Source organism: Alosa pseudoharengus, unplaced genomic scaffold, assembly GCF_046254945.1.
Source record: "Alosa pseudoharengus isolate Yale_2024_CS ecotype anadromous, Long Island Sound unplaced genomic scaffold, YU_APseudo_1.1 YU_APseudo_1.1_scf_20, whole genome shotgun sequence".
Lineage (NCBI taxonomy): Eukaryota > Metazoa > Chordata > Actinopteri > Clupeiformes > Clupeidae > Alosa > Alosa pseudoharengus.
Window position 1 is genome coordinate 3651826 of NW_027468664.1, and position 27417 is coordinate 3679242.

General features: G+C 38.9%; 1 protein-coding gene across 1 annotated transcript in view; it reads left to right on the plus strand.

The window, feature by feature from the left end:
- Window positions 1–17524, plus strand: part of cacna2d1a (calcium channel, voltage-dependent, alpha 2/delta subunit 1a) — a 65949-nt gene extending 48425 nt beyond the window's left edge. Inside the window, exons 23-38 of the mRNA XM_076296248.1 lie at window positions 80–140; window positions 344–441; window positions 1777–1858; window positions 2042–2107; window positions 2200–2372; window positions 2469–2540; window positions 2756–2823; window positions 3201–3248; window positions 3356–3427; window positions 6875–7027; window positions 7350–7402; window positions 7883–7938; window positions 8386–8512; window positions 10128–10240; window positions 11370–11452; window positions 15057–17524. Of these exons, the coding sequence (XP_076152363.1) occupies window positions 80–140; window positions 344–441; window positions 1777–1858; window positions 2042–2107; window positions 2200–2372; window positions 2469–2540; window positions 2756–2823; window positions 3201–3248; window positions 3356–3427; window positions 6875–7027; window positions 7350–7402; window positions 7883–7938; window positions 8386–8512; window positions 10128–10240; window positions 11370–11452; window positions 15057–15173 (1442 nt within the window). The 3' untranslated portion in view covers window positions 15174–17524. The remainder of the gene's footprint in view (window positions 1–79; window positions 141–343; window positions 442–1776; window positions 1859–2041; window positions 2108–2199; window positions 2373–2468; window positions 2541–2755; window positions 2824–3200; window positions 3249–3355; window positions 3428–6874; window positions 7028–7349; window positions 7403–7882; window positions 7939–8385; window positions 8513–10127; window positions 10241–11369; window positions 11453–15056) is intronic.
- The last annotated feature ends 9893 nt before the right edge of the window (window positions 17525–27417 follow it).

The following is a 27417-nucleotide window of genomic DNA, read 5'->3' on the forward strand; positions in this document are numbered from 1 at the left end:
GTAAATTGAAAACGTTAATATTCATGAATATTCTACTTGAATAAGACATTAAGGGAAAATCTTTTAATTTTCTGACTAGTTTCTGAGACGTTGCAGGTGGAAAAGTTCAGTGAATATGGATTCACATTCATTGCACAAAGGTAAGTTCAATGTTTGTGCGCTGAATTAAAATTGCACAGAATTTATATTTACATTTTATTACTTTTTTTTCTTAAATGTCTCTTAAATGTTTTCTTTACTTACATTTTTCAGAAGGTTTTGATCATTGCATTAGTGTAAAATGAACCAGAATTGTGTTAAATTGTGTTGAGTTAAATATTATTTGTTATGATTGGACTCTTAGGGAGTACTGCACAGACTTGAAGCCCTCGAACAATAACACAGAGTTCCTGATCAACTTCAATAAGTATATTGACAGGAACACACCCAACCACCCTCTCTGTACGTATATAATGCCCACTGTGCCAACACAGGTATTTGTGTGTATTTCATCAGTGTTATCATCCTGACTGATATCTTAAAGAATGGTGCAAAGGTGTGCAAGGTTTGATTGGTTTGTAGCAGTGGTAAAAAGGTGCTGGTTGTTGTGAGGAAGTGTTGGACCTAGCTTCCTCTCTTCCTCTCTAGAATCCATTGGTTTTGGTGTCTTTGCTAGCTCGCCCGCTTCCCAAGAACAATGTTGTAAGTTCAAGTCCGGTATAGGACTGCAAGGGTACAAAATAGGTCACGCACAACTCCAGACAATTGGTATTTCAAAATGTGCATGTGTCTATGAACATGCCTTTTATTCAATGTGAAGAATATATTCGCTATGAAGCATGCTGAAAGTCATGATTCACACAATCATCTCTTTGATAATTGTGTTTCAGTTGGACTACATGGAATTTTGCATAGAGATTTAGAGGTGGATTAGAATTTTTGGGCTGCATTCAATTAGTTCCTGATGAAAAGCACCATTTTGGGTGGGCAGCAGCATGGAGTGCTATACCAGCTGTTTTCTCTGATGTGGTTGTGGCGCGCCAAGGGGGTTACCAAGTTGGTGGATATCGGCACAATATTTTATGTACACAATTGTCGACACAATATTTTATGTACTGTGAGGACATAGGGTGTAAAGGAACATAAGTCTTTGATCAACAGTCATTGTTGCACACTTTCGAACAATACAGTCATGTTTAGTAGCTACAGGAATGAATCTGGCTGTTACCTTGCCTTGCTCTTAATTTAGTCATTGCGTTAATTGATCTCCCACTGAATGAAGAATGTGTAGTTTCACATTTATGATCCTTTACTAAATATGGAAATATTCTGAGGTCTTACAACAGACCATGGTTGTTGTTGTTGTTGTTCTTTAGAATTATGTTTTTTTATTTATTTCAGTTACATCATGCAAATAATGCAATAATAAAATCTGAGATTTAAGATGAGGAGATTTAAGATATGAGCAGGCCTCCAAGATTTTCATAGAGGGAAGGTGAAGTGTGAACTCAAATGTCAAATGTAAACACATAACAATTAGGTGGGAGATAGGAGATAGGATTTGAGATAGGAGTCTGGAGTCAACTCATTGATCTTGTTTAAAATATTTTTTTGTTAATGAGAGCGACAGAGATGTGATTGATTTTGTGATGAATCACTCAACTTAAGCTTGGTTCTATATGGTATGTTATAGTAACATTGTTATACATAAAGATGTCTTCAAATATCTATAACAGATGAAGTCTTTGGATTGAGACATACAGGTGCTTGTTCTGATGAATGGATCATATGGTTTAGGCAACAGTGCTCTGGTGAATAAACTTCTGCTGGATGCTGGTATCACATCAGAGCTGGTGAGGAAGTGGTCAGAACAAACACTGTGAGTGCTGTCCTTTGAACAATCTTGTTTTTAGCAACCTGTTCACCCTCTTGTTCTGTACTAGCCTTTGTAAGCTTAGTATAGTGATAATGAGTGTGGCCAAATAACAAATATTGAATTAACCAGTTATGACGAGGTAAGTCTTCCTTGATATTTAATCTATAATACTTTTGCATTGCACAGGAGTGAGGGGGTGTCTGCTCGCTTCGTGGCTACAGATGGAGGCATCACAAGGGTTTACCCAAGCAGGTGTGTGACTGCTAAATGTGTAAACATGAAGTTGAGATTTTAGTGTAGACACCTTTGTTATTTTTGTGTACTGTGTGTGGTCTTTCCCACAGTGCTGGTCTTGATTGGTCAGAGAGTACTTATGAGGCATATGAAGCACATGACCCTTATGAAGCATTGAAGACATACAATATGTATGATGCATATGAGTCAAGCTTCTACAAAAGGAGCTTGGACAACGACCTATACATATTTACACCACCAGTCTACAACCCCCGCTACAATGGTAGGTCTTGTCGCCATTCCTGTTTAATACTTGATGCATGTACAGTATAGGGACTGTGTTTTTACTAATTATCATGACTGATCTTCTTTATTATAGACACAGTTGATTCAATTCTGGTGAGCAGGGGTGTGGACCTCAACATTAATGGTGCCAAGCTCAAACCTGCTGGTAATTCAGAGCTACCATGTTATCATTCAGAATTAAAATTAGTTGTGCTACATTTCATTTTTACTTATGCATATTGTATATTAGTTATTAGTCTTATTATATTAGTTCATGAAAATAATCCAACATTTAGGCTTTTAAATAATAACTTATGGACTTGTTATTTAAATTGTGTCTCCATGACACATGGCAATCACACCTTTTCTCTTTTTTCACAGTGGTAGGCGTGAAGCTTGATGTTGAGACCTGGATGGAGAATTTCATAAATGCGACAGTGAAGACCAATGTAAGAACAGTGTGGGCAGAACAGTAGTTAGTAGGGGCTGCGCCTCAGGGATTTATTTGCCTCTCGCCCTCGTCCATTAATTCCGTATAACAGGACACCTCAGCGGCCGTTATCCCTTACTTATTATATATTATTAATATGTAATATTACCGTATTTTCCGGACTATAAGTCGCACTTTTTTTCATAGTTTGGCTGGTCCTGCGACTCAGGTGCAACATATATATATTTATATTTATATATATATGGTTTTTTCCTCTTCATGACACATTTTTTGACTGGTGTGACTTTACTCCGGTGCGATTTATAGTCCGGAAAATATGGTAATTATTAATCTCTGGACTGAATTGTGACGCTGAGTTATATATCTGTGCCTTAGCCTTCAATCTGCAAGGATGAAATCTGTGGCTGTCAAAGAAACGATGAGGTTGGCTTTGTTTTGTTGTTGTTCTTAAGCATTTTACCATTTTTCCATTTCAAATATCCAGGCTTGTCACTTGGTTCACATTTAATGTTTTTTTTTTCCAATTTCAGTATGTGGACTGTGTTCTCCTGGATGATGGTGGTTTCCTGATTATGGCCAATCGTGATGATTACATCAGACAGGTGGATGCCTCTTACCAGAAACCCATTTGCAACCCCCACATTTGCAGCAATGATGTTTTTTCTGTGGCAGAAATTGCACATGTAGCATGATACTATGTGTACATGCTTTTAAAACAACCTTGTACAGCCACCAAATCCATGTCATGTATGCATGGGAAGTTACAGCACTGACAGTAACAGTACAGAGCAGTGTAGGTTAAGATGGTGTGTAAGACATTTGTAACAGTACAGAGCAGTGTAGGTTAAGATGGTGTGTGAGACATTTGTAACAGTACAGAGCAGTGTAGGTTAAGATGGTGTTTGAGACTTTTCTGGGTTTCATGTTTGGCAGAGGGGTGACTGGTCTTGTGACAGAGTGACCCACACTGTCACTATGTTTATACTTTTAATTATGTTTTTTGGCATGTTTTTTTTATTGTAGGTGGTATGTACCATTGGTAGAGTGCACAGATTATTTTACTGTTATTTTTCTGCCAGTAATCGTGTTAAGATTTCAACTGCAGGTTCTTTGATTTAGTTTGTGTAGTTGCGCAAGAAGGGGCGTGTGCCCCTGGGTACCCAAATTGGCTGATTAGCCTAATAAGGAGCAGGCCTGTTTTTTTTCAATTAGGGGAGGTCACCTGATCACTTTAAATCCCTGTGGAGGGAGAAGGTGAGTCCTCTAGAATTGCACATGTTGTGCGTACCTGACACTGCTGTGAGTGGTTAGGATGATTGTGCGGCTTATTATAGTCCAATGTGTGACTCCGCGTTTTTGTTTGTATTTTGTCTAGTCTACGAGTCATTGTTTTTTGTAATTAATATTTTTTACTTTTCACGGGTGTTTTCGGAGTATATCCGCTGAGTCAATAAACCTTTTTACACCTAAACCTGTCTGCTTCTCCTGGACCACGAGGCTACATCCTCACATTTGGTGGCAGTGGTGGGATACCAGTGGCCGTGGAGAGGTAGACCGACAGTGAGGTTTATTTTTTTTTGGTGGATTCATTATTTTTTGGTGCATCGCTATGAAAGAAGATTGGCAGAGGAAAATGGAGGCAGAAGATCTGCTTAAGTGGCTAGAACTGGAGGACGATTGGGAGGAGGCTACCCCTCTCCTGGTGGCGGCATTAGAAGAGCGGTTTGCTGAGCTGTGGGCAGCGTGGCTGCGACAGTTCCCGGCAATAACAACCTGGCAGCTCTACTTCGGCTCCCAGAGGTTTCTCATGCAGCAGCTGGGGAAGGGAATATCACCGGGTGACCTGCACTGCTCTTGTCGTCCAGAAAATCGGAAGGAGACTTGCTGCACACACTGCTGTATGGGTGACCACCATACTACAGCCTGCCCAGACGCTCCTGACTTCTGGTGTGGTCACACCCGGAGGTATGGGCATAGCTTGGCTATGTGCGTCTTCCACCAGCCTTGGGAGGTTCCAGCAGAGGCCCATCCTCCAGCAACAGGGCCTGTGGAGGCCCATCTCATCATGACTGGGTCCGATACGGTTCTTCCACTAACGGTGAGCTCACCGGAGACTACGGCGCTAACAGCGGGTCAACCGGAGACTCCACCATCAATGGGGGGTGCAACCGAGCCCCAAATACCAACTAGGAGGCCGGTGGCCCATACACAGGTGGCAGAGGCTACCGAAACCCAGTCACAGAGACCGCTATGGACAGGGAAAGCCTCTCAAAGCAAGAGAGGTAAGCGGCAGAGGCTGCGAAAGCCTTCCCTGTACTCTGGGTCAGGGGGAACAGACACGGCGTATCAGATGCCTTGGCTCCCCGAAAGAGGGACAGGTCGCTATAAGGGACTACTGATTCCGCCAGAGGCGAGCTTTGGGTCATTATGGGACTTGCATAGCGGTATGTGTCGGCCTTACTTTCAAGTAGGCCCAAACTTGTTCACAAATATTATGCCGTTTGTTCTATTTCTGCCTGTCATTATTGTGTTTGTATGTGGTGGTTTATTTCATTTGATTTCTCTGCAACCTTATTTCCCTTTGGGTATGTTGTGATGCACCTCTTAGGTCTTGTCTTTAATTGTAGTTTGTCTTAAGGGGTGCTGTTTGTACCCTCTCTCCTGTGTCTTCAGCTAGCCGGCAAGCCTTGACATAAGGGTGGGGGTGTGTGACAGAGTGACCCACACTGTCACTATGTTTATACTTTTAATTATGTTTTTTGGCATGTTTTTTTTATTGTAGGTGGTATGTACCATTGGCAGAGTGCACAGATTATTTTACTGTTATTTTTCTGCCAGTAATCGTGTTAAGATTTCAACTGCAGGTTCTTTGATTTAGTTTGTGTAGTTGCGCAAGAAGGGGCGTGTGCCCCTGGGTACCCAAATTGGCTGATTAGCCTAATAAGGAGCAGGCCTGTTTTTTTTTCAATTAGGGGAGGTCACCTGATCACTTTAAATCCCTGTGGAGGGAGAAGGTGAGTCCTCTAGAATTGCACATGTTGTGCGTACCTGACACTGCTGTGAGTGGTTAGGATGATTGTGCGGCTTATTATAGTCCAATGTGTGACTCCGCGTTTTTGTTTGTATTTTGTCTAGTCTACGAGTCATTGTTTTTTGTAATTAATATTTTTTACTTTTCACGGGTGTTTTCGGAGTATATCCGCTGAGTCAATAAACCTTTTTACACCTAAACCTGTCTGCTTCTCCTGGACCACGAGGCTACATCCTACAGTAGCATTTCTTGGATGGACAGTTGAGTTATTGGCTTGAAATAAATAACCCGCTCAGGCAGAATAGGCTGACTCTGAGGATATCACTGTCAAAATAGGGCTATTCATATATTAACAAAGATTCAAGATTACCCTTTGACTAATACAGATCATCAGAATCCTGATTTACCTAAGTGTCTCACTTAAGTAAATTGGCCCTCTTTCTCTGTTGATCATTGAGTAATTTTCTAACTTACTATGAATCTTAGACTTCAGTGGTATTTTCCTTTTGATCTGACTTTAAGGTGGGGATCGAAGCGGCAGCTGCAAATCGTAGCCTAATGCAGTGCTCAGATCATTTGATTCATTCAAACAAAACTAAATCTTGTTGCAACGAAAACAAACGTCCTGCCCCAGACCGGTTCATCCCGAATGTTAGCACTTTGATTGGTTAGAATGTCTGACTGTTCCTACATCAAATTGACATTAACAAGCCTAGCTCCTTTGTTGCTAGCGTAACATTGACGGTAGCAATTGTTGCTCTGGCGAATCATAACATATAACAGAAAATCATTAGGAAGTACAGGTTCCACTTCTAAATTTCATGAACTTAGATGATGAAGATGGAATATGAAATTCTTTTCCACATTAGTAGCTAATATTGTTTTACGTTAAGCCTATTTTTTAGGAAGATGCTGTGGTTCAAGACTATTAAATAATGTGTGTGTGTGTGTGCGTGTGTGTGTGTGTGTGTGTGTTTGCATGCGTATGTCTGCTTGCCTGTGTGTGTTTTCCCTACAGATTGGACAGTTCTTTGGAATTGTTGACCCCTCACTGATGGTGAACCTGATAAATGCGTCTCTGTTCTCCTTCAATAAAACCTATGACTACCAGTCCACATGTGAACCCCATACAGAAACCAAATCTGCTGCTGGTTTGCGCTCTGTTTATGTGGTGAGATATACAAATACAGATAGAGAGTGTACACACACAGACAGGAAGAAAAATAAGTATATTCTACAGAAGTACACGTAAAAACTGACTACTGACATTTAAGACATTTAAGATTTACATTTTTTCAAAGGTTAGTGCTTGATTGGATTATTTCCTAATCTCTTAAAATCACAGCTTTATATAAACAACTCTGACTTTCTTTCCTTTCCTGAGTGTTTAACCCTTGATTCATGTTGTTTACCACTGAATTGGATGATGTAGTATTTAGGATTATTTTTGTTCTTTGGAGCATCCAATGATATGTAGTTTTCTTTTATCACAGCCCACCATAGCAGATATATTGCATCTTGGTTGGTGGGCGTCAGCAGCAGCCTGGTGAGTTACATATCTACTTTGGTAGATAATACACAATATGGTGTAACAAGCCAAAGGTATTTTTGTCTTTTTATTAGAATAGCTAGACCATTGGTTCCTAGTCTTATTTATGATTATTTCCAGATAAGAGCTAATCACATTTCACAATGATGAATGGACTTAAGGGAACTTTAGCCTTCTTAGGTCTGCATAAAGTTACCCACTTTAATGAAGGCCATTGTCAGGCTATTGAAAATATTAGCGTATATGTACTTTTTACCTGATCAATATGCAAGAGGATTTAATACTCTCTCTCTCTCTCTCTGTTGCTCTCTTTCTCATTTGTGTGGTGTGTGCTTGTAGTTAAAAAAGCTGACACAAGAAATACTTCTTCTTTGACTGTAAAAATGGTTGCTGATTTATTGTGCTGGAGATTCTTGCAGTTCTTTGAAATGCTGCCATGTCAGTCTAATCCTGTGTCTGTTTATTCTTGCTTCCAAGGTCCATAATGCAGCAACTGTTTGTTTCGTTCACTTTCCCGAGTTTCTTAGAAGCAGGTAAGATTCATGGGCAGGAGTGCGTTTCCTTGTTCTGTGTCAGAGTGATTATGCTCTTAAAAGACACTTGGTTTCAAAGACCAACATGTCCTTTGAAACTATTTCATTTTGCCACATACCATCACACAGTTTATTTGATTTATGTTCTGTTGTCTCATGTTTTTCCAAGCATAGCCACATGTCAAACATGATTGTTGTGGTATTGAAATATGTTTCTTGTGGGAACGATTTATATTGTATGTTTTGAAAGGTAGTTCATTTTGAGTCCATTAAGAGATTACGAAAAAACGTTTTCTCAATGTTTCTTGCCTGTGCCCTTGCAGACTGAACATATTGGTTTCTGTTGGAGGACTTTGATTCTCAATTTAAACAGTTTCATGATTAACTGTATCTCTGTTTCCACAAATTAAGTGCTGCTGTGTATGTGTGCTTGTGTATTGTTCATAGTGGACACAGATGAAGAGCTCTCTGATGGAATGTCTAAGGAAAGCTGTATTAATGAGCAGTCTCAATACTTCTTTGAGAACAATGAAACATCGTTTAATGGCAGCGTGGACTGTGACACATGCTCAAGGTAAGCTTAGCATTTATTTATCCTAACAGCATTCAAACTACAATAGTTTGTTTCACTGAAGAAATTGACAACTACATATTTTAGTCTGAAGGAGCTCACAGTGCACTTCCACCAGCTAATGGATTGCCAAAGAGTCAGAGCATTGAAAAATAATTCCATTAAAGATGCAGTCGGCAAGATTTTTTTGATCATATTCACTGAAACTGACACTATGTGCCTCCGACAGAACAACATAAATCAGCTGGTTTTAGGGAAAAAAACACGCTTCTACCTCCACCTAGAGCCTGTTATTTGTTTTGCAAAAATCCCGGTTCTTCTGGTCCAATCAGACAAGACACACACACACAAGTCCCCTCAATCTGCCAGACTTGCCGACTGCAGCTTTAAAGTAGCCTTCCAGATTTATTTTCAGGGTAACATCAACAAAACAACTTCACCATTTCATAAAGACTCATCTGAATTGTGCCAATTGTATTGCCCCCTGCGGTCAAACCCTGAAATAACAGGACGTTCAATTTTTCCATATCGTGTTCCTTTACTTTTTGGGCTAAAACCTTTGTTTAAGCTTTAAGGTTGGAGGGACCCCCTGACAAATACGGCTACGCAACCTACCCTGCCATAGTGTAGGCTAAACTATTTTATGGATAGGCTTTGTCAATGTGGCTTACGCGTAGATAGTTTTGGTCCTAGAGGTCATCTAAGAACACAGGTTGCTCAAGTTGACGCGAGTATGGGTTTAATTGTGATGAGCTGCAGAATCATAACAAACAAACACTAGCTTTCTAACACAGAATCACCCTTGTCCCATATAAACACAAGAGAATAAGATCTCCCGGACCCAGTGGTTTGGGATGGCTGCTCTTGCGCAAGTGCGCTGGGACCGCTCTTTGGACGGCGCTTGCAGGTGGGCCGACTAGGATGAGATGAGGTGAAACGAAAGAGTAAAGAAAAGTAAGAGAAGAGTCAGGAACATGTTGGATTGGGACAGAAGGAGTGATAGGAAAGCAGAGAATTGTAAGTGAAGTAAAGAAGAAGTAAAAGTCGAAGCCCCGAACAATGGTATAAGTTGCCTTTTAAAAGAGGAAACTCTAACAAACAAATCTTTAGCTACTTAAAATCCACAAGTTACAGACATCGCCTAAAAGGGTGCCTCCCCCACAGTACAAAATAAAATATAACAGAAACAAAAAGTAGATATAATGGCATACATCATGAATTCAGGTCCAATTCTTATAAAGTTGGTTACCTTTTCTCATGTAAGTCTGCATTACATTTCATACATGGAATTGGTATAGTTTACAATAGTATATGCCTCAATATGAAACCCTTTAATCATTTAGTTCAAAGATAAAATTCAGTACAACACAGCATTTTGATAGACACTGTAGACTTGTAAAGCATGCATGGCCCGACAGGTCCAAATTTTTGTGCCACACACGATACCATTCATTAACAAGTCTTTAAATGTATTTAAAAGCATGAGCGAAATCACAACAACAAATTCCAGAACTTTTTGCAGAGTACAATTAAATAGCTCTTAGTAGTAGTAAATATTCAATATATAAGTATTAATGTAAGTAAATATGAAATTGTGATATAATTTGCCATTTCACAGGCAATTCTATGCAGAGAAACTCTTTGGAACGAACCTTGTATTTGTTATTGCCGAGGCCAAGCTGGCCTGCATGTCATGTGACCAAAAACCTCTCATCCAAGGGAAGCAGCCCTGTATCCTTCATCAAAATATACTATGTTTATTCAAATAATTGTCTATAATTACAGTAAGACAAATAACTGTCATGAATAGTTTAAGGTGCTCAAAGCGATGTTACGTGGTTTCTAAGCTAAAACATTTTTTGTCACATACAGCAAACATCACCTGTGCACTGAATACACTATAGAAAAATACGGTTTCTGGTCCAGCCTGGACCATAGAAACTTAACAAACTGTTCCAGCCAATCACTGACGAGATGCGCGTTTAGGAGAGTTTCAAATGCACAGGAGGGAAGGGGAGGGAGTAGTGAGCTAGCTTTCTGTTTTGTTTTGTCAACAGAAGTGACGTAACCCAACATCGCTTAGAGCATCTTTAAAGGACAATACCGGCACAAAATGAACCTAGGGGTTAATAACACATGTGTACCAAGTTCGACCGTTCTCTGGTATATGTTTTCATGCTAATCGAATGTGACTAGTTTTATCGCAAACCGCTAATTAGCTTATAACGCTAGTCTTAGGGGCACAGAGTAAAGTAAAAAGAAATAGCTATTTCTATACCACTAACAAGGCTAAAAACAGCACCACACTTCGACGGTAACATCTTTCACGTGACTGTTCAGATCACGTTTCACGGCATTCAACCAGTCCAACGTCATTCAACGTGAGCTGAACTGTCACGTGACTTTTTCCAAGATGGCGCCCGCCTGTATTGGCTGTATACGTGAACGGTACTGTCTTTCTAAACTATATTTTTTTATTAAACTTTCTGTACACTTACAAAGTGGAGTTATAAGCTAATTAGCGGTTTGCGATTAAATTGGTCACATTAGATTAGCATGAAAACATCCTAGAGAACGGTCGAACTTGGTACACGTGTTATTAACCCCTAAGTTCATTTTGCGCCGGAATTGATCTTTAAGGGTCAGATGTGGTCTCCCCATAAATAGTATCCCACATTTTTCCCGTTTCAGTTAAGTGGCTCTTGTTCATTTCTCACTTGTAATCTCTGCTTGGCATTTCAACAGCCTTACAAGATAGCAAACAAACATGGTTTGGTTAGTTTTACCTAACTTAAGATATAGAACATTTTAGTGCAAATTATTTTACATTTTTGTATATTTCTTGAGCAAATATCCATAGCCGCTGGTCCAGATCCCTGTGAACTAGCCCTGAATCCACGCTACAGGAAAGGTCCAGATGCATGCTTCGACAACAATTCAAGTGTAAGTCTGTCTCTTTCTTTTCCTAGAGAAGTTTTTCTAGGTTTCTTGAATGTAGTCTTACACAGCCAGCATTGTCAGCGTCATACATGCATTTGCTAATATGCTAATATCTTTTAAAAGAGGCCCTAAACTGCATGTGATGGAACATTTAAAAACTAACTCATTAACAGTTGGGTTGAGACATAGTCTGGTTCTATTCTAAATAAATTGCGCCTCTTTAATTCTGAAGTACGTACTGTGTACATGATGATGCAAATGTTCGCTCACATTGCGTCTGGTTAGGACATGGTGTTAGGCTGCACGTTGGGCCACAATTTGGTGGGTTCCTCCGTGGCCCATTGTATAATTTTGTGTATGGCTAACAACCCAATTGCAGTAAACAGACAGGGGTGAAATAATTTCCTTCTTGAAAGACGATCTAAGGCATTTGGCCATTCTAGCTTTGGCTTAGCTTAGAAATCTAGACGCATTACAAATTACATTTGCTGCCAGGGCTAGTCTAGCAACTCTCCGTTGGCTTGTGAGCTCCAGAAATCGAAACTAAATCAGGCCAATGAAATCGTGTATAGAGTCGTTAGGTGGGCTTAACATAATGATTGATGGCAGAGTTGCAACGGTTTGGCTTGAATTCCCTGCTACTTGAAAACAAATAAGATGGATGTTGCTGTTGGCGAACAGTGTGACACGAGTTAAGCTTTTATTAAGTTGGCAAACGTTTGAACTAGCCAACTAGCTCCGCTGGTGGGAAACGCATGGGACTCATAGCGCTGCCGCTGTCCTATTGCGTGCAGAGGGAATTTGAAAGACAACTGATTATCCCGCCCCTCGGACTGAGCACTGCGAACGGTGAGTGCCCAGACCCTACATTTTAATGTGGGTCTGGCTCGTCAGGCTAGCTTTGGCTTGTAATTAAAGGACAATTCTGGCGCAAAATCAACCTAGGGGTTAATACCACATGTGTACCGAGTTTGACCGTTCTCTGGGATATGTTTTCATGCTAATCAAATGTGACCAGTTTTCTAGCAAATCACTAATTAGCCTATAACGGGAGCGTACCCCGGGTCCCATGTTCCCCGGGTTCTATGTTCCCCGCTTTGTATTCCCCGCTTTTTAAAACCTTAAACATAACCATAATCCTAACCCTAACCCCAAGCGGGGAACATAGGGATGACCCCCCTATAACGCTAGTTTTAGGGGCACAGAGTAAAGTAAAAAGAAATTGCTATTTCTATACCACTAGCAAGGCTCAAAATAGCACCACACTTCGACGGGAACATAATGAGGGTCCCTACATGTAAACCGAAGAATTGTTTACTTTGTAAGTGTACAGACAGTTTATTAAAAAATATATAGTTTGCAAAGACAGTACTGTTCAGGGGCCGTATTCACAAAGAATTTTAAGGCTAAAAGTAGCTCCTAACTGGCGAATTTAGGAGCAACTAATAATGGGCGTGTCACTCCTAACTTTAGGACTCCTAATTTTTTTCACTAAAAGTAATTCACGAAGCATTTTAGACCTAAAAGTAGCACCCAAGTCTGGGACAGCTTAAAGACTAACTCACTAAGACCTATTCACAAACAGCTTTTTGCGGCATTTCACGTCGCAATGTTTTGAAATGCGTATGCGGCAACAGGAGCTTCCAATCGCGAGGGAACAATTTTGCATTGTAGGCATAAAAGGGATGCAATAACGCCACCAACAACAACCAAAACGACTCATTGTCAACATGTAAATTAAATGTAACGTTTCATTGTGAATCAAATTAAATGTTCTCCTCTTTGCAAACATAGGCATATGGTGACAGATTAATTTAATGATGTTGCAAAGATACATCAATCCGTAGGCCTATATTTCATTAGGCTACTAGGCTATTTGTTTTGCCTTACTCTTTATTAATTTAGGCTAGGCCTTTTTATTCAGTTATTCATCATCTTCCGTCCTTCGCACTACTTGTGTAGCGCACGCATTCTCAGACCTGTCACCTGTCACTCATCATCGTAAAGGAGGTGTTTGGAATCATTCCCGCGTTACAATCATCAGCCAATCAAGGTGGTCATTTCAGTCAAGCTCGTGCATGAGTAATGACGTCATCCATAGCAACGAAGACTCACTCTTAGTTTAGGAGTTGTCATTTTTCCTTACTAAGAGTAGGTCTGAAAGGCTTTGTGAATAACTTTTAAGAGAAAACTCCTAGCTAAAATATTTTAGTGCGATTTAGGAGTACTCCTAGTGGTAAGATAAAAGGCTTTGTGAATACGGCCCCAGGTATACAGACAATAAGCGGGCGCCATCTTGGAAAAAGTCACGTGACAGTTCCGCTCACGTTGCACAACGTTGGACTGGTTGAATTTTTGAGCCTTGTTAGTGGTATATAAATAGTGATTTCTTTTTACTTTATTCTGTGCCCTTAAGACTAGCGTTATAAGCTAATTAGCGGTTTGCGATAAAACTGGTAACATTCGATTAGCATGAAAACATATCCCAGAGAACGGTTGAACTCAGTACACGTGTTATTAACCCCAGGTTCATTTTGCGCCGGAATTGTCCTTTGACATTAGCACAGAAAATCCAGTGGTGTCAAACTTATTTGATGAAAGGTTAGTCGGGATTTGAAAATAACTTTCATGGTTTGCAACCTATTCCACCATTACTGCCAGCGATTCTCAAGCCAACAGTCTAACTAGGGCCCTTATTGTCTCAGATCTCTCTCTGGGCCTCCATGCCTGTGCATTTTAGGCTTTTACTCACTGACAGTGTTTATCTTTTCTGTCCCTCTTGCATAAATGTACATTCCAATTTGGATATACTGTTAGGCTACTAATTTCTCTCAGTACCTCTATAACATTACTGACTTGCTCTGTATCTTTCTTTCCATTCTCTTGTGATGTGTTACATAACTGCTGACAGTCCAGTGTTTTGCTGCATGATTCTTTCTCTGTCTTTGTCTCTGTGTGTGTGTCTATCTCTGGATTGCTGCCTGCTGTTTATTGATAGGACGAGGCCAGGTGCAGGACGAGCGCTGGCTGTCCACTGGCCTTTTCTCTTCTCATATTACTGCTGCCACTGTTAATGTCCTCTCTCGGGTCAGTCCCTGGCTCACCTTTTCTCTTCTTCTCTTCCTCTTTTTGTATTCTCCCTTTGACTTCTAAGATCTCATCTCGTCTACTATCATTACATCTTTTCCATATTTATCATTTTCTATTGTCTATCCCACTCTTTTCATTCTTCTGTCATCTTTCCGCTTCCTATTCCTTTAGACTCCTCTTATGCTTTGCTGCTTTCTAATTTTCCTCCCTTGAACTGAAGAATGTCATTATCTGTTTAACCATGAAGGATCTAATCTCTTCTTTGGCTGCTTGTGGAGTATTAATGGACACAAACACTGACAATGCAATTGTAAGATCTTTATGAGATCAGGATATGTATACAGGACTTCTATTTATGTTTTTGTGTTATTGCACATGCAGAACACCAGATGAATTTTACAGTTCCATATAAATATGATCTAGAAGCAAATAAGTTGTAGCTGTACAGCAAAGTTCTCTTGACTTCATATTTGCATGTACTGCATCATGATTGTCCTCTGTGTGCTGGTTACAACAGGAGCAAGATGTGGACTGTGGTGGAGTGTCTGGCTTGAGTCCTTCTATGTGGGTCCTTGTGCTGCTGCAGCTGGCTCTGCTTGGGTTATGGAATGCCGCTGGATACTGCGTATCATGACAACTGCTCAGTGACGCTCACATGATGTCCTTAGCAACTATACCAAAATAACATACTGTATTTCATCCTGCCACTTGTCAAATATTTCTCTTGCTGACTTAAACCTATTGTTGGGGTTGATGGTAGTGCTGAAAAGAAGGGATACAAAGAAAACTGACCGAAAATGTAACTTTCTGAGTAATGGCTGATTACTTGCCCAATGCCCATGCCTTTTGATGACTGATAGTGGATCAATCTGTCGCTGGTTAGATGTTTTGTGCTGGTGAAAAATACTGAAAGCATAGTCACTGCAGAACTGTGATCTGATAGCTGCCGTTTTAACCCTTAAGGGGAAGATGTTCCATATACCTCTTATCATTTTCTTATATATAACCACTATCAGAACTAGGGCTGCCCTTTGCATTTAAACATACATGACATTTAAGAATAAGAGTTCTTACAAAGGGTCATTTATTTTCCTGTTTTTGTTTGACATGATTAGTCTCATGAAAAAATATGAGTTTGGTATTCTGTGAGTTCCCAGTCTGAGGAAAACCTGTTTAATTGTGGACAAGAAGTGTGTTGAAAACAGAAGCTAACAAGGCGACACTTTTCCTGAAGGACACACCCATAACCCCTGCCTTTAGCCAAATATTTTAATTACTCCTTTTATGTGCATCCATCTCCAGTTTGGCTTGATTTGAGCTATTATTCCCACCTCCATTTAGTTAATATTGTGCCATGGCTGTCTTGTTCACTATGCAAGCATGTGTATAGACAATCAGATATTCATGTTCCACCCACCACTATCTGTTATGACAGGGGACTTGGGTTAACGTAACGTATTTTCACTTCCTGATCAATGAAGCTTTACCTGAAACCTATCAGGCCTCCAGTGCTCTATTTCTGGTATCTCTCTATGCTATTGAGTCTATGGGTACCACTGTCTGCAGTTGTGGTCAGTTTACATATGCTCATTATGGACATAAAAGCTATGGCAATATTGGATTTTCAGTGATTTCTTTGAACCATTCCTTTTTCTGGGGCAGGATCAGGCTGGTTTCACCAGACCCAATTACACTCTGATTAGAGTCTGGGCGCTCTCCACCGGGGATTGTTTCCGCCCGTTGCATTTTAATGCGTTTAGACTTTGGGTACATTTTGAAAACATTGGACCACTAAGTGCATGCTGATAATATAAACCTTTTCACAAACCCTGTCCTTACCTCTTATGCATACATTTAAACATTATTCTTGCTCCGGCTTCATTTCTTTGATGTTTGCTGGTGTTGCTTCTACTAATTGTTTGTATCCCTTCCAGCTCAACCATTACTACAGCGACCCCTTGTGGTGGCTGAGCAAACCTTAACACCAACAGGGTTTCCAGACTGTAATCTCAGTGAGAAATGAACTAAGAGCAAGAGTTGGGAGTCTGGTGGAGTCAGAGTTGGCCGGATCCAGGCTTGGGCAGAATCATTGTACAACATACATCTTCAAAAATCTTGAATTTAGTACCCAGGTTTTTATTTATTGTTTTTTTCTGAAATCAACAATAATATCCATCCACATGTATACATTATAGATAAGATTATAGATAGATAATATTTGGTTATAATATTTAATAAATGTCCCTCAGATTGATCAGATGCTTTTGGTAGTTACCAAGAATCTTTTGGCAGATGCTGGTTGGATATTGGACCACACACTATTGATAAGGTAGAGATCAGGACTTTGGGAAGCCAATTTTATACAATTACCAGACTGTTTTACCCATCCCAAAACCAGATTTTGTGTGAGCTTAGAATCATTGTCCTGTTAGAATACCCAATTCAGTGCCAATTTCTACTGTCTAGTTGATGGTCTCACGTTATACTGAAGAATTCTAAGGTAGTCCTCCTATTTCATTATTCCTCCACTTTGCTAAATGCACCAGTTCCACTGATGGTAAAACAGCCCCAGCGCATGATGCTACTAGCACCATTCTTATCATAATACTTTCCTCTATACACTGTGGTGGGACTTCTCTCTTGGACAACAGCCTTTCAGTCAATGGAAAAGTAAAATTCACTTGACTGTAGACATTAACACTGGTACACCCAGTGTGTGCTTATACAGAGAAGCTACCAGCTGTAGTCAATGACAGCCTTTGCCCAGCAAATTTAAGACATTTTCAAACGTTCAGCACCACTGAATTAATGAAAGCATTATTATTAAAGATGTATGTTGTATAATCATCCTGCCTCAGAAGAAGAACACTTCCATATAAATCATTGAAATCCCAATATTGCCATGACATTAATGTTCATGAAGAGTGTAACCACGACTATAGGCATCCCTTGATGGGATCAATTGAATAAACTATTGCTGCATCACATTGCTAGTGGTAGCCAGATTGTGTTCTGTTATGGCTTCATACAGCATTGTTGCCAAATAGTAGTTCTAGTGTGTAGTCACACCTACTCCAACTCTCCACTGCCTGCTCAGCACTGCTGGTTTTGCCTCTGATGCCATTTAGACAAGTGAAACCTCTTCTTTGCCCATCCTTTCCCAGCGTAACCTTCAGCTACACCAGATGAAATGCTGAAACCATATTGAAGGTCAAACAAAGTGTACTTTAATTTACCCTATTATAATATCAACCAAGAGTTCTAAGCACTTCTTTAAAACTGCACTGGAGTCAAAGATTTGTATCAGTTTCATTCAGATGGCTGATGTGAGATATCATGCTGCCTTGTAGACAGTTATAACTTGATGTTTTGATGCTTTGAATGCTCTCCATGCTCCCATGCTTCATGTAGTGTGCCTGTGGCCTGTGGAACTGAAGAAAGTTTGTTTTTAAAACTGTCTGTCAAAATGAAGGAATAGGTGCATTGATATATACAGCTCTTCCTGTTTTAGTATATTTATTATTGTATTTAATTGCCAAATGTAAGATTTGAACATTATTGTTTTGAAGTCTGATGATACAATGTGTGTTGTTTAACCTGCGTTCCATATTGTACTTTGTTCATATCAGATATCATCTTCTGAAAATAACATCAATTGTCATTTAAAGTGAGAACATAACTACTGGCTACTGACTGACAATGACTATAATATTTTTATTTTTATGTTTCTTTGTGTGTTATTCTAGTGATATGGGACAAAGCATAACATATTTTTGTTGTAAATGTTATGACGGATGAATAATGTATTTAAGACAATTTCCCTCTTCCCTCTGTATTATTATTATCATTATTATTATTATTATTATTATTATTATTATTATTATTATTATTATTAAAACAAATATATATACATTTATTTTATGAAAAACTCATTGAAAAGTATCACATTTGTGTCTGCACATTTTGTCATCATGTTCAGACATTCAATGTGATAAATTAGGCAATATCATCATCATAGAGTCCATTGGAGTCCATCTCTGCATCCATAGGAATGCTGTTCTTGTTCAGGTGCCTAAAGACTTAAGGCAGTGGAAAGTGACCAACAAAAATCTGGCCTGAAGTCAGTTATGGAGGACAAATAGTCAGATGTCAACTCCATGAGATTTTATTTCAATACCGGTATTGATAAAGAATAATGTCTTTATTGACATTTTTGTTTCAATGCAAAGTTAAATAAAGTGGTTAAATATCAGTCAGTTTGTTTATTTGTTGTTATGTTAATATATATATGTGTTAATGAATTGTAGGTCATAGCCTATGACTCATAGTTAAAATGTTAGCTTCCTCCCAACAAGTTTGTGCTTGGAACATGTAAATGATTTTGTATTTTTGATGTCTGACTGTTGACCTAAAAAGCTAAAATGGACATACATTTAAAAAATACAAAGGTTGGGAGGTTCTATAAAAAATATCTATGTGGATTAGTATATGTTCAATATTTATTGTTTTATGTTTTGTCCCATGTCTCAAGAATTTTTTTTTTCAATATTGATACTGTTTATTGTATTGTACTGTAGCTGTCTAAAACATGTTTCATTGTGATTTACACTGAACTGATGAATATACACATGTTGCAATATCTTTGTTGAGGTACTAATCATCTAATTCCCACTGAGAACCTTTGCAAAAGACAGACCAATTATTATAATTAGTCTATTATGATTATATGCCTCAAAAACAAAGGGCCACAACTTATTGTCTGTTTGTTGGTGTTGTCCTCGGAAAAACATTTTGAAATAGACTTTCAGTTAAACTTTCAAATGAATATTGCACTGGTTAAAACATTTTAGCATCCGTTTGAGTAATGTCATTGACTTACCAGATAGTATATTGAAGACGACAAACAATGGCACTCAAACATGTCCTCTCTTTCAGCGTTTATCAAAGACAGTTTCCTGTTGTTTTTATTCAAGCTGTCAATGAATTGACACGCCTTATTACATTTGTTGCATGTAACAAATAAAAATATCAGGCAATACTTTTTCCCATGTATGCACACAGGTCTACAGATATATGAACTATTGGGGAAAATGCAATCTACAGTAGGTATAGTCATATCTTGGCCATCTCTTATTTTCTTTATTTTGTCTACACATTTAACACTGCCAGGAGGAATACTAAGATAAACAGAAGCATTTGTTTTGGTATATTGAAACTAACAATGAGGTACTGAATAGTATATGAGGAAAGCAGCCATAATAGCCAAAACCATTGGTAGATCATTCAGCTAACTTCACTTTCATCACTTTTTTTCATTGGTTTATTTCTGCTTGTAAACGGCATATCTGAAGCATACAGTATGCTAACCAGATTTTCATTCTTAACTGTCATGGTCTCTTCCTTCCCCTTCTACATCTACGTCTAAAAAGAAGCTTCATTTCTGTTTGTAATAGGACATCTTTTATCAAAAAGTTTTAATCTATTATCAAACAGTTGAAACTAAATATGCAAACATTGGTATTCCCTCTTTGTTGTGCATGGTCTGTGAGGTCAACAAGTAGCAAAAAGTTGGCAAGTATGTGTCTGCGTGTCATGATTGTTGTGGGAAACATTAAAGATGAGTGTAAAGAATCTGTCCAGGTCCATGGCCTTTCTGTTGAGCAGTAAACATCGAGTGAGTAACCACATAATGTTTACTGAATATATTTAACATTAAATATTAGAAGATCTGAAACGATAGTTAAAAGCATCGCTCCAAGAGTACAGCTATTCAATATACGTAGATGGTAATTTAAGTGCTAAAATCTAATGCTGTCACCTCAGGAAAAAAAACATGTACAATGTGATCGGAAGTATTTTAATGCTGTTCATCCTCATTGTGTGGTTTGTATGGGTTATGCAATATTCTGCTCTTGTGACTGGCATGGTTTATGTGAAGTACCCTGTAACTGTCTCTCGGTGGTAAACAAGTAACAGGCTGCCATCCATAATTTTGTGGGTTCAGATTGATATAAATCAGATGTGAATACATTTATATAATGAATATATTGTTGCTGCTACTTCCAAGACAGAAAACAATATTTATAATTCTGAAACTGTGTGAATCTTCTGCAAAAACAGAATATATATAAAGAATAAAAAAAACATATGACTTATCAGTTGGAGTTGCATAACTTGGGCTTCTATTGAAATGTGTAAGATTCTGTTTTATTGCAAACCCCTAGTTTTCCCTTGCTCTCTTTCCCGATACATACATACACATAGACACACACAAACACAGACAGTGCCATTCAAATAACTTCATTTTCATTATGTGCCTCTTCCTGTATGTGTGAATGTGTGAAAGAAAGGGAGTGGACAGAAAAAGTTACAAAATGAATATACATGGGTAGTTTCAAATGCTTTACAAATGAGCTAACAGGAAAAATAATAAAAGCAGGAAAATAATATATTAAAAAGATAATTTGCATAATAGAATAGATATTTAAAATGTGCATTAATAGTAAAAAAAACAAACAGAAATGTATAAAGATTAAAAGGTTACGGTCGAGCGCCACTACAAGGTGAAACAGCATTTTGCTCAATGTCGGCAGTAGGCCTAGTTCTAAATACATGTAGGCTACACAGAACATTACAAATTAACATTATCAAATTTGGTGCTTAATATGCTGACGGCTTCATGTTTTTCCCCATTACAGTGTCACACGGTGGCATATTTCCCAACATTATTCATGAGGCTATTGTTAAATAGTGAAAACCCTGTTATAATCACCCACTTTGGACATTGGAGCTTACTGACTATGCATCTTCAGTTTTAACTTGACGTGAAGTCATAATCCCATAGCCTACTTTGTTTGAATCTGTCACTTTCTTTCCAACTTCACCAAAGTCATCCACACATTTGCACAGACGTCTGCACTATTGTTGAGCAGCATAGTTTATATTCTCCTGTCTCTTGATTCGTTTGTAATGGAGGCTGGTATTGTTATGTCAGTCTCTACTGTATTTGAAACTGCAGGTGTCAGTGTACAGCTTCGTTAGCATAGATAAATTGATTGATATAAATTTATATGCCTGTGCAAATGTATGGATGACTTTGTCAAGTTGGAAAGAAATGGACAGATTCGAACCACCATGTGACACTGTAATGGGGAAAAACATGAAGCCGTATCAACATACTGTATTAAGCATTACTGTATTCATTTTGGGGTTGCTCCTCCCAAAACATGTAACTCCCTCTGACGCGCCTAAATGACAGATGGGAGAATTCGCCCAGGTTGAAAAGTGCTTAGTTACATGCTTGTTTTGACATGGGAGAATTCCCCCCTATATGCACATTCTGGTCTAACTCAAAACTGTACAGATTTATGTCATTATCATCCACAAATAGATCATTTAAACAGGGGCGGACAGTAACTAAGTACATTTACTTGATTACTGTACTTAAGTATGATTTTTGAGTATCTGTACTTTACTTGGGTATTAATATTTTTGGAAACTTTTACTCCACTGCGTTTGAAAGACAAATACTTTTGACTCATTCCTTGTTTTCTTATTGTTTTTAGTAGGATAGGGCTTATGAAGAAATGTTTTTATTTATTTATTAGTTGGTCGGCACTGAGACCTGAGTTCTTATTTCATTCTCCTCATCCTCCTGTGTTGGAATGACAAATAAAGTATCTATCTATCTATCTATCTATCTATTAGGGTTAGGGTTAGGGTTAAGTGCCTTGAAGTCGAAGGTGGCAGCGCTGCCTCAAAATCAATGGCGGGGGCCCAAAAGACTATCAAGCTTCTGCAGTCCAGACCTGTAACATCGGTTGCATCATGGCACAAAAAATATGCATATCAGCAACTGAAATCCGACAAGATGTTGGGCAAGAATTGTGACTTTAGACTTGAACAACATATGTCTTTTTTTCCAAAATAAATATGTGATTCTGTGTATACTTTGTAGGTAGTGGTGTCAAATTACATCCCAGATAATTTGCCATAAATTAAATCTAAACTTCATCCAGTGAGATTTGTGAGATTCATGAGATGGATTTTTTCAGAGCAGCGGGAAATCAATTAGTTCCTGTTGGGGATCTACCTGTCTTGCTAATTTTCTCCATTTCTGCTCTGCTCTACAGAGCTAATAATGTTACACAAGACCACAGCAGTCATACTGTGGTGCAAACGTCTACACAGGTAGAAATAATTTATTTAGGCATGTTACCCCACACATGGGGTGAGTTAGCAATTAATGAGGTGCCAGACAACCCTGCAGCTGCCTCTAAAATAGGACCATTGGACCTTAGCCTGGACCCACTTAGGACCTCTACTTAGAAAGTTCCCTGGCCATTAAAAGTGGTCAGATTGTGTGCTGTGACCAAAGCACACATGACAATGTCATCAAAATGGCCCCAATTTGTTTACACTGGTGTAAAATATGAGAAGGCATAATAATAAACCTTGCACAGTTGTTTCACAGAAAAAGCTCTAGAGCCGAAAGTGCGCTTTCATTTGCACGATTCAAGTAGCCTACTAGACTGGTGCCAAAAATCCAGAATTGTGACACCCTCAGGCATTTTTGAGACAAAGTTGGCAACCAGTCTTACCTTGTCAATGTGGGTGTGCTGAATTCAAATCTGCAATATGACAAGCTCTATTTGACCTCTGGTGACCTCTAGAGGTCATTGAACTTTGGGGCTGTAAGCGTCCCAGCTGAACCCAGTTTCTCAGCTTCATAAGCAATGAAATGTACTAAAATGATGAATTAAGTTAACAATGGCCTTGTTTGGTAAATATTGGGGTGCTGAATTCACTTTTTCATTTGCAAAACCACATATGACCTCTGATAACCTCAAGGTCATTAAACTTTGCCTATAGGCCTATGCATTTAACTTAACCAAACAAGTCAAGTCAAGTCAGATTTATTTGTATAGCGCATTTAACATGCACAGAGTGCAACCCAAAGCGCTTCACATATAAGACATTGTCATTGACACAGACTAACAAAGACAATAGATGCCGGACGGAGCGGCGTAGTCGCCAGCGTACCCATGACACCAAGACATACAAGAAACAAATTAATAAATAAAATAAATACAAATTAAAAATAAAATTAGTCTGAAACGGCTGAAAATGTCCAAGGGGCAAAGATGACCCGCGTGACAACTGCGCACAGCTGTGTCTTCACGATGCAACACCAAAAGTTCTTAATAACTGACCAACCCGGAGAATCCACTGGCAGTCTGGAGAGCACTGGAAGGACAAGACAGTCCGAATTTGTGATGGGCGACCCTGCTGATTATTAGCTCGGTGGTCCTAGACAGTGACAAAACAAAACATTAAATGCCATTCCATATGGATGGAAAAAGCTTGTGAACTTGTTTCATAATGCCGGGCATATCATTAGTTATAAAAACATTCTTCAAGTTGATACTGTCCTGGCTGAAAGCTCATTAGAGGCAATGGACACTGAAACAGAAGTCGTTGTACTACCAAACTTTGTCAGTGGCCGTTTCACACACTTCACTTGAGACAACGTTGACATCAATGATTCCAGCTTTGATGGCAAAGGCAGTTTCCATGCTACACAAGTTGCAGCCACTGCCATTGTTGTGTCTTCAAGAGACACAGATGTCTTGGTTCTCCTTTTGGTCCATTTTGCCAGCATCAACTGTGAAAAAGTATGGATGAAGGCAGGCACCTCGAAGAAGCAGAAATTCATCCCAATTCACGCAGTTGCCGCAAAGCTTGGAGATGCTCTGCTCGGTACCTTCTTTCTTGGCAGGACACTCAAAAAAATCCTGTTTCAAAGTTTTCATTGAGCACCATAGTCTTCTGAAAGAACTTGGCAGAGGTGACCTAAGCAGTACCACCTGTGCCTTCATTTGCAAGGTTTTCAAAGCTGGCTCATGCACATCATCAAACAGTGCCAGGACCTCTCAATTGATGGGTTTCATCAGGTCCCTTTCCACAGGTGTATTAATCAAGCACCATGCAGACTGCATTGATAATCAAGGTGCTTGATTTTATACACCTGTGGAAAGGGACCTGATGAAACTCATGAATTTACTCAGGCTGTTCCTTTGGAGAGAATGCCCCCATTGTGATGTCATAGTGCCATGATGCATTATCATTCCATATCAAGACGGCACACCACCAAGCAGCTGTATGGCTCCAAGCAAATCAACAAATACCTGCGCTGCCTTCACTGAAAACTATGAAAAAGTGAATTCAGCACCCCAATATTTACCAAACGAGGCCATTTGTTAACTTAATTCATAATTTTTCAATGACCTCTAGAGGTCAGATAGAGTTTGTCATATTGCAGATTTAAATTCAGCACACCCAAATTGACAACATTTTTCAATTTTGGCACCAGTCTATATAGCTATATATAGATTAAATGTTATAGAGCTATACACGGGTTTCCCATTTACCAACAAAACTAGATGCGTGCGCAGCCGTGGGGCAGAAGACGCTTGGTGGCCATCCACAACGTTATAAACTTAACCTAAATAGTCGGCTGCTGTAAGCTACAATCGGATTTTTTTGTATACCCCTGTTGTCTCAATGATAATAACATCTCATTTCAGGCTATATTTCAGAGTTTGCCATTTATTTGCATTATTAATATAACATCGTATTTTGTCATTTTTGGCAAAGACATGCATTCCGTTAGGGATATTGAACATATTGAACATTCTCTAACCGTCGTGATTTCGAATTGGTGCAGTTTTCAGCACAAAAATGTATTTTATTCTTTTCACGGAGAGCACTGCTCTATGCTGTTCTATGGTGCTTTCTGCCTCTTAGTTGCGCACGCATGTTTTCGTGACGTTGCACAGAAATCCATGTATTAAACTGAAAGTGAGGTGACGTGACGTGACGTTGTAAGCAGGCTAGTTGACTTCGAGAAAAGAATATTAGGCTATAGAAAAGAATATAGGATTTTTTTTCTCCCGGCAGTAAAGACAGTAGATTCAATGTTTAAAATGTAAATGCAATCTAAAGGTAGGCTAAAAATATTCATATAAAATACAGTATGCATACCGTGGCTGTAAGAAGAGGTGTGTCTGATGAGTCCCATATTCAAATTTATTTAATGCAGCCGGTTTCACCCAGTGTTTACAGACAGTGTACAAACAGATGGCCCGTCTACTTGCTCCCAGCCGACCTACTTAGGGACCGTCTATAAAGTACCTTCTGAATGGCCTTCATAGTAGGCTAATTTTTTTTCAATAGCTTTGACATCATGTGACCTAGTGACTCCAAACCAATGCAGAATAGTTATCCTATATGGGACTCATCAGACACACCTCTTCTTATAGCCACTGTATCCACACTGTATTTTATATGAATATTTTAAAGAAAATACATTATTTCCTATAATGAATGGTCTCCTTTTTTTCAATACCTCCCAAGCCATGTGACCTAGTGACTCAAAGCCAATGCAGAATAGTTATCCTATATGGGACTCATCAGACACACCTCAAATGAATCTATTTTTTGCACATACTATTTTATAGTAATTTCTTAAAGAAAACCCATTTGTTTGGGTTGCTTTTCTCAATACCTTCCATATAATAGTAGATGCAAAATATTATTTCATATTGAGGTGTGTCTGATTAGTACCCCAGTGTTTCCCATACATTGACTTATTTGTGGCGGCCCACCACAATATCAACATTGACCACCACACAATGCACAGTCTCTGCTTCAAAACTGTTGCATTGAAGGTAACTCTGCACCCCCCCCCCCCATCACCTCCACAAATAGAACTCAATTCTATGGGAAACACTGTACCCCATAGCAGAACAGTTCTGTCTTGATCTGTGATGTCTAGGACCCATTGTATGGCAGCTATTGAGCAAAAAGCTATTTTCCATAGGAAATGAATGGGATTCTTTAAAATATATATATAATAGTAGATGCAAAATATGTTTTTATATTGAGGTGTGTCTGATAAGTACCCCATAGCAGAACAGTTCTGTATTGATCTGTGTTGTCTAGGACAGTGGTTCTCAAATGGGGGTATGCGTACCCCTGGGGGTACGTGAAGGCACTCCAGGGGGTACATGAGATTTTAAAATATACATACTGATATTTATCAGTTCCAAAGTTTAATAAATTAGACACTGATGGCACAGAAGTCTTTTTTTTTCCACTAAAAATGCTTTGCGCTGGTTAGGGGGTACTTGGCTGAAAAAATATTTCACAGGGGGTACATCACTGAAAAAAGGTTGAGAACCACTGGTCTAGGACCCATTATATGGCAGCTATTGAGCAAAAAGCTGTTTTCCATAGAAAATGAATGTGATTCTTTAAAAAAAATTAAATACAATAGTTCATGCAAAATATTATTACACATTGTCGTGTGTCTGATTAGTATCACATAGCAGAACAGTTCTATGTTGATCTGTGATGTCTAGGACCCATTATATGGAAGGTATTGAGCACAAAGCAGTTTCCATTGGAAACAAATTGGTTTTCTTTAAGAAATTAATAGTATGTGCAAAAAATCATATTAATTTGAGGTGTGTCTGATTATTCCCATATAGGATAACTATTCTGCATTGGTTTGGAATCACTAGGTCACATGTCTTGGGAGGTATTGAACAAAGGGGACCATTCCTTATAGGAAATACTATATTAAAAAAAAAAAACATTCATATAAAATACAGTATGCATACCGTGGCTGTAAGAAGAGGTGTGTCTGATGAGTCCCATATAGGATAACTATTATGCACTGGCTTGGAGTCACTAGGTCACATGACTTGGGAGGTATTGAAAAAAGGAGACCATTATAGGAAATAATGTATTTTCTTTAAAATATTCATATAAAATAGAGTGTGCATTCAATGGCTATAAGAAGAGATGTGTCTTAT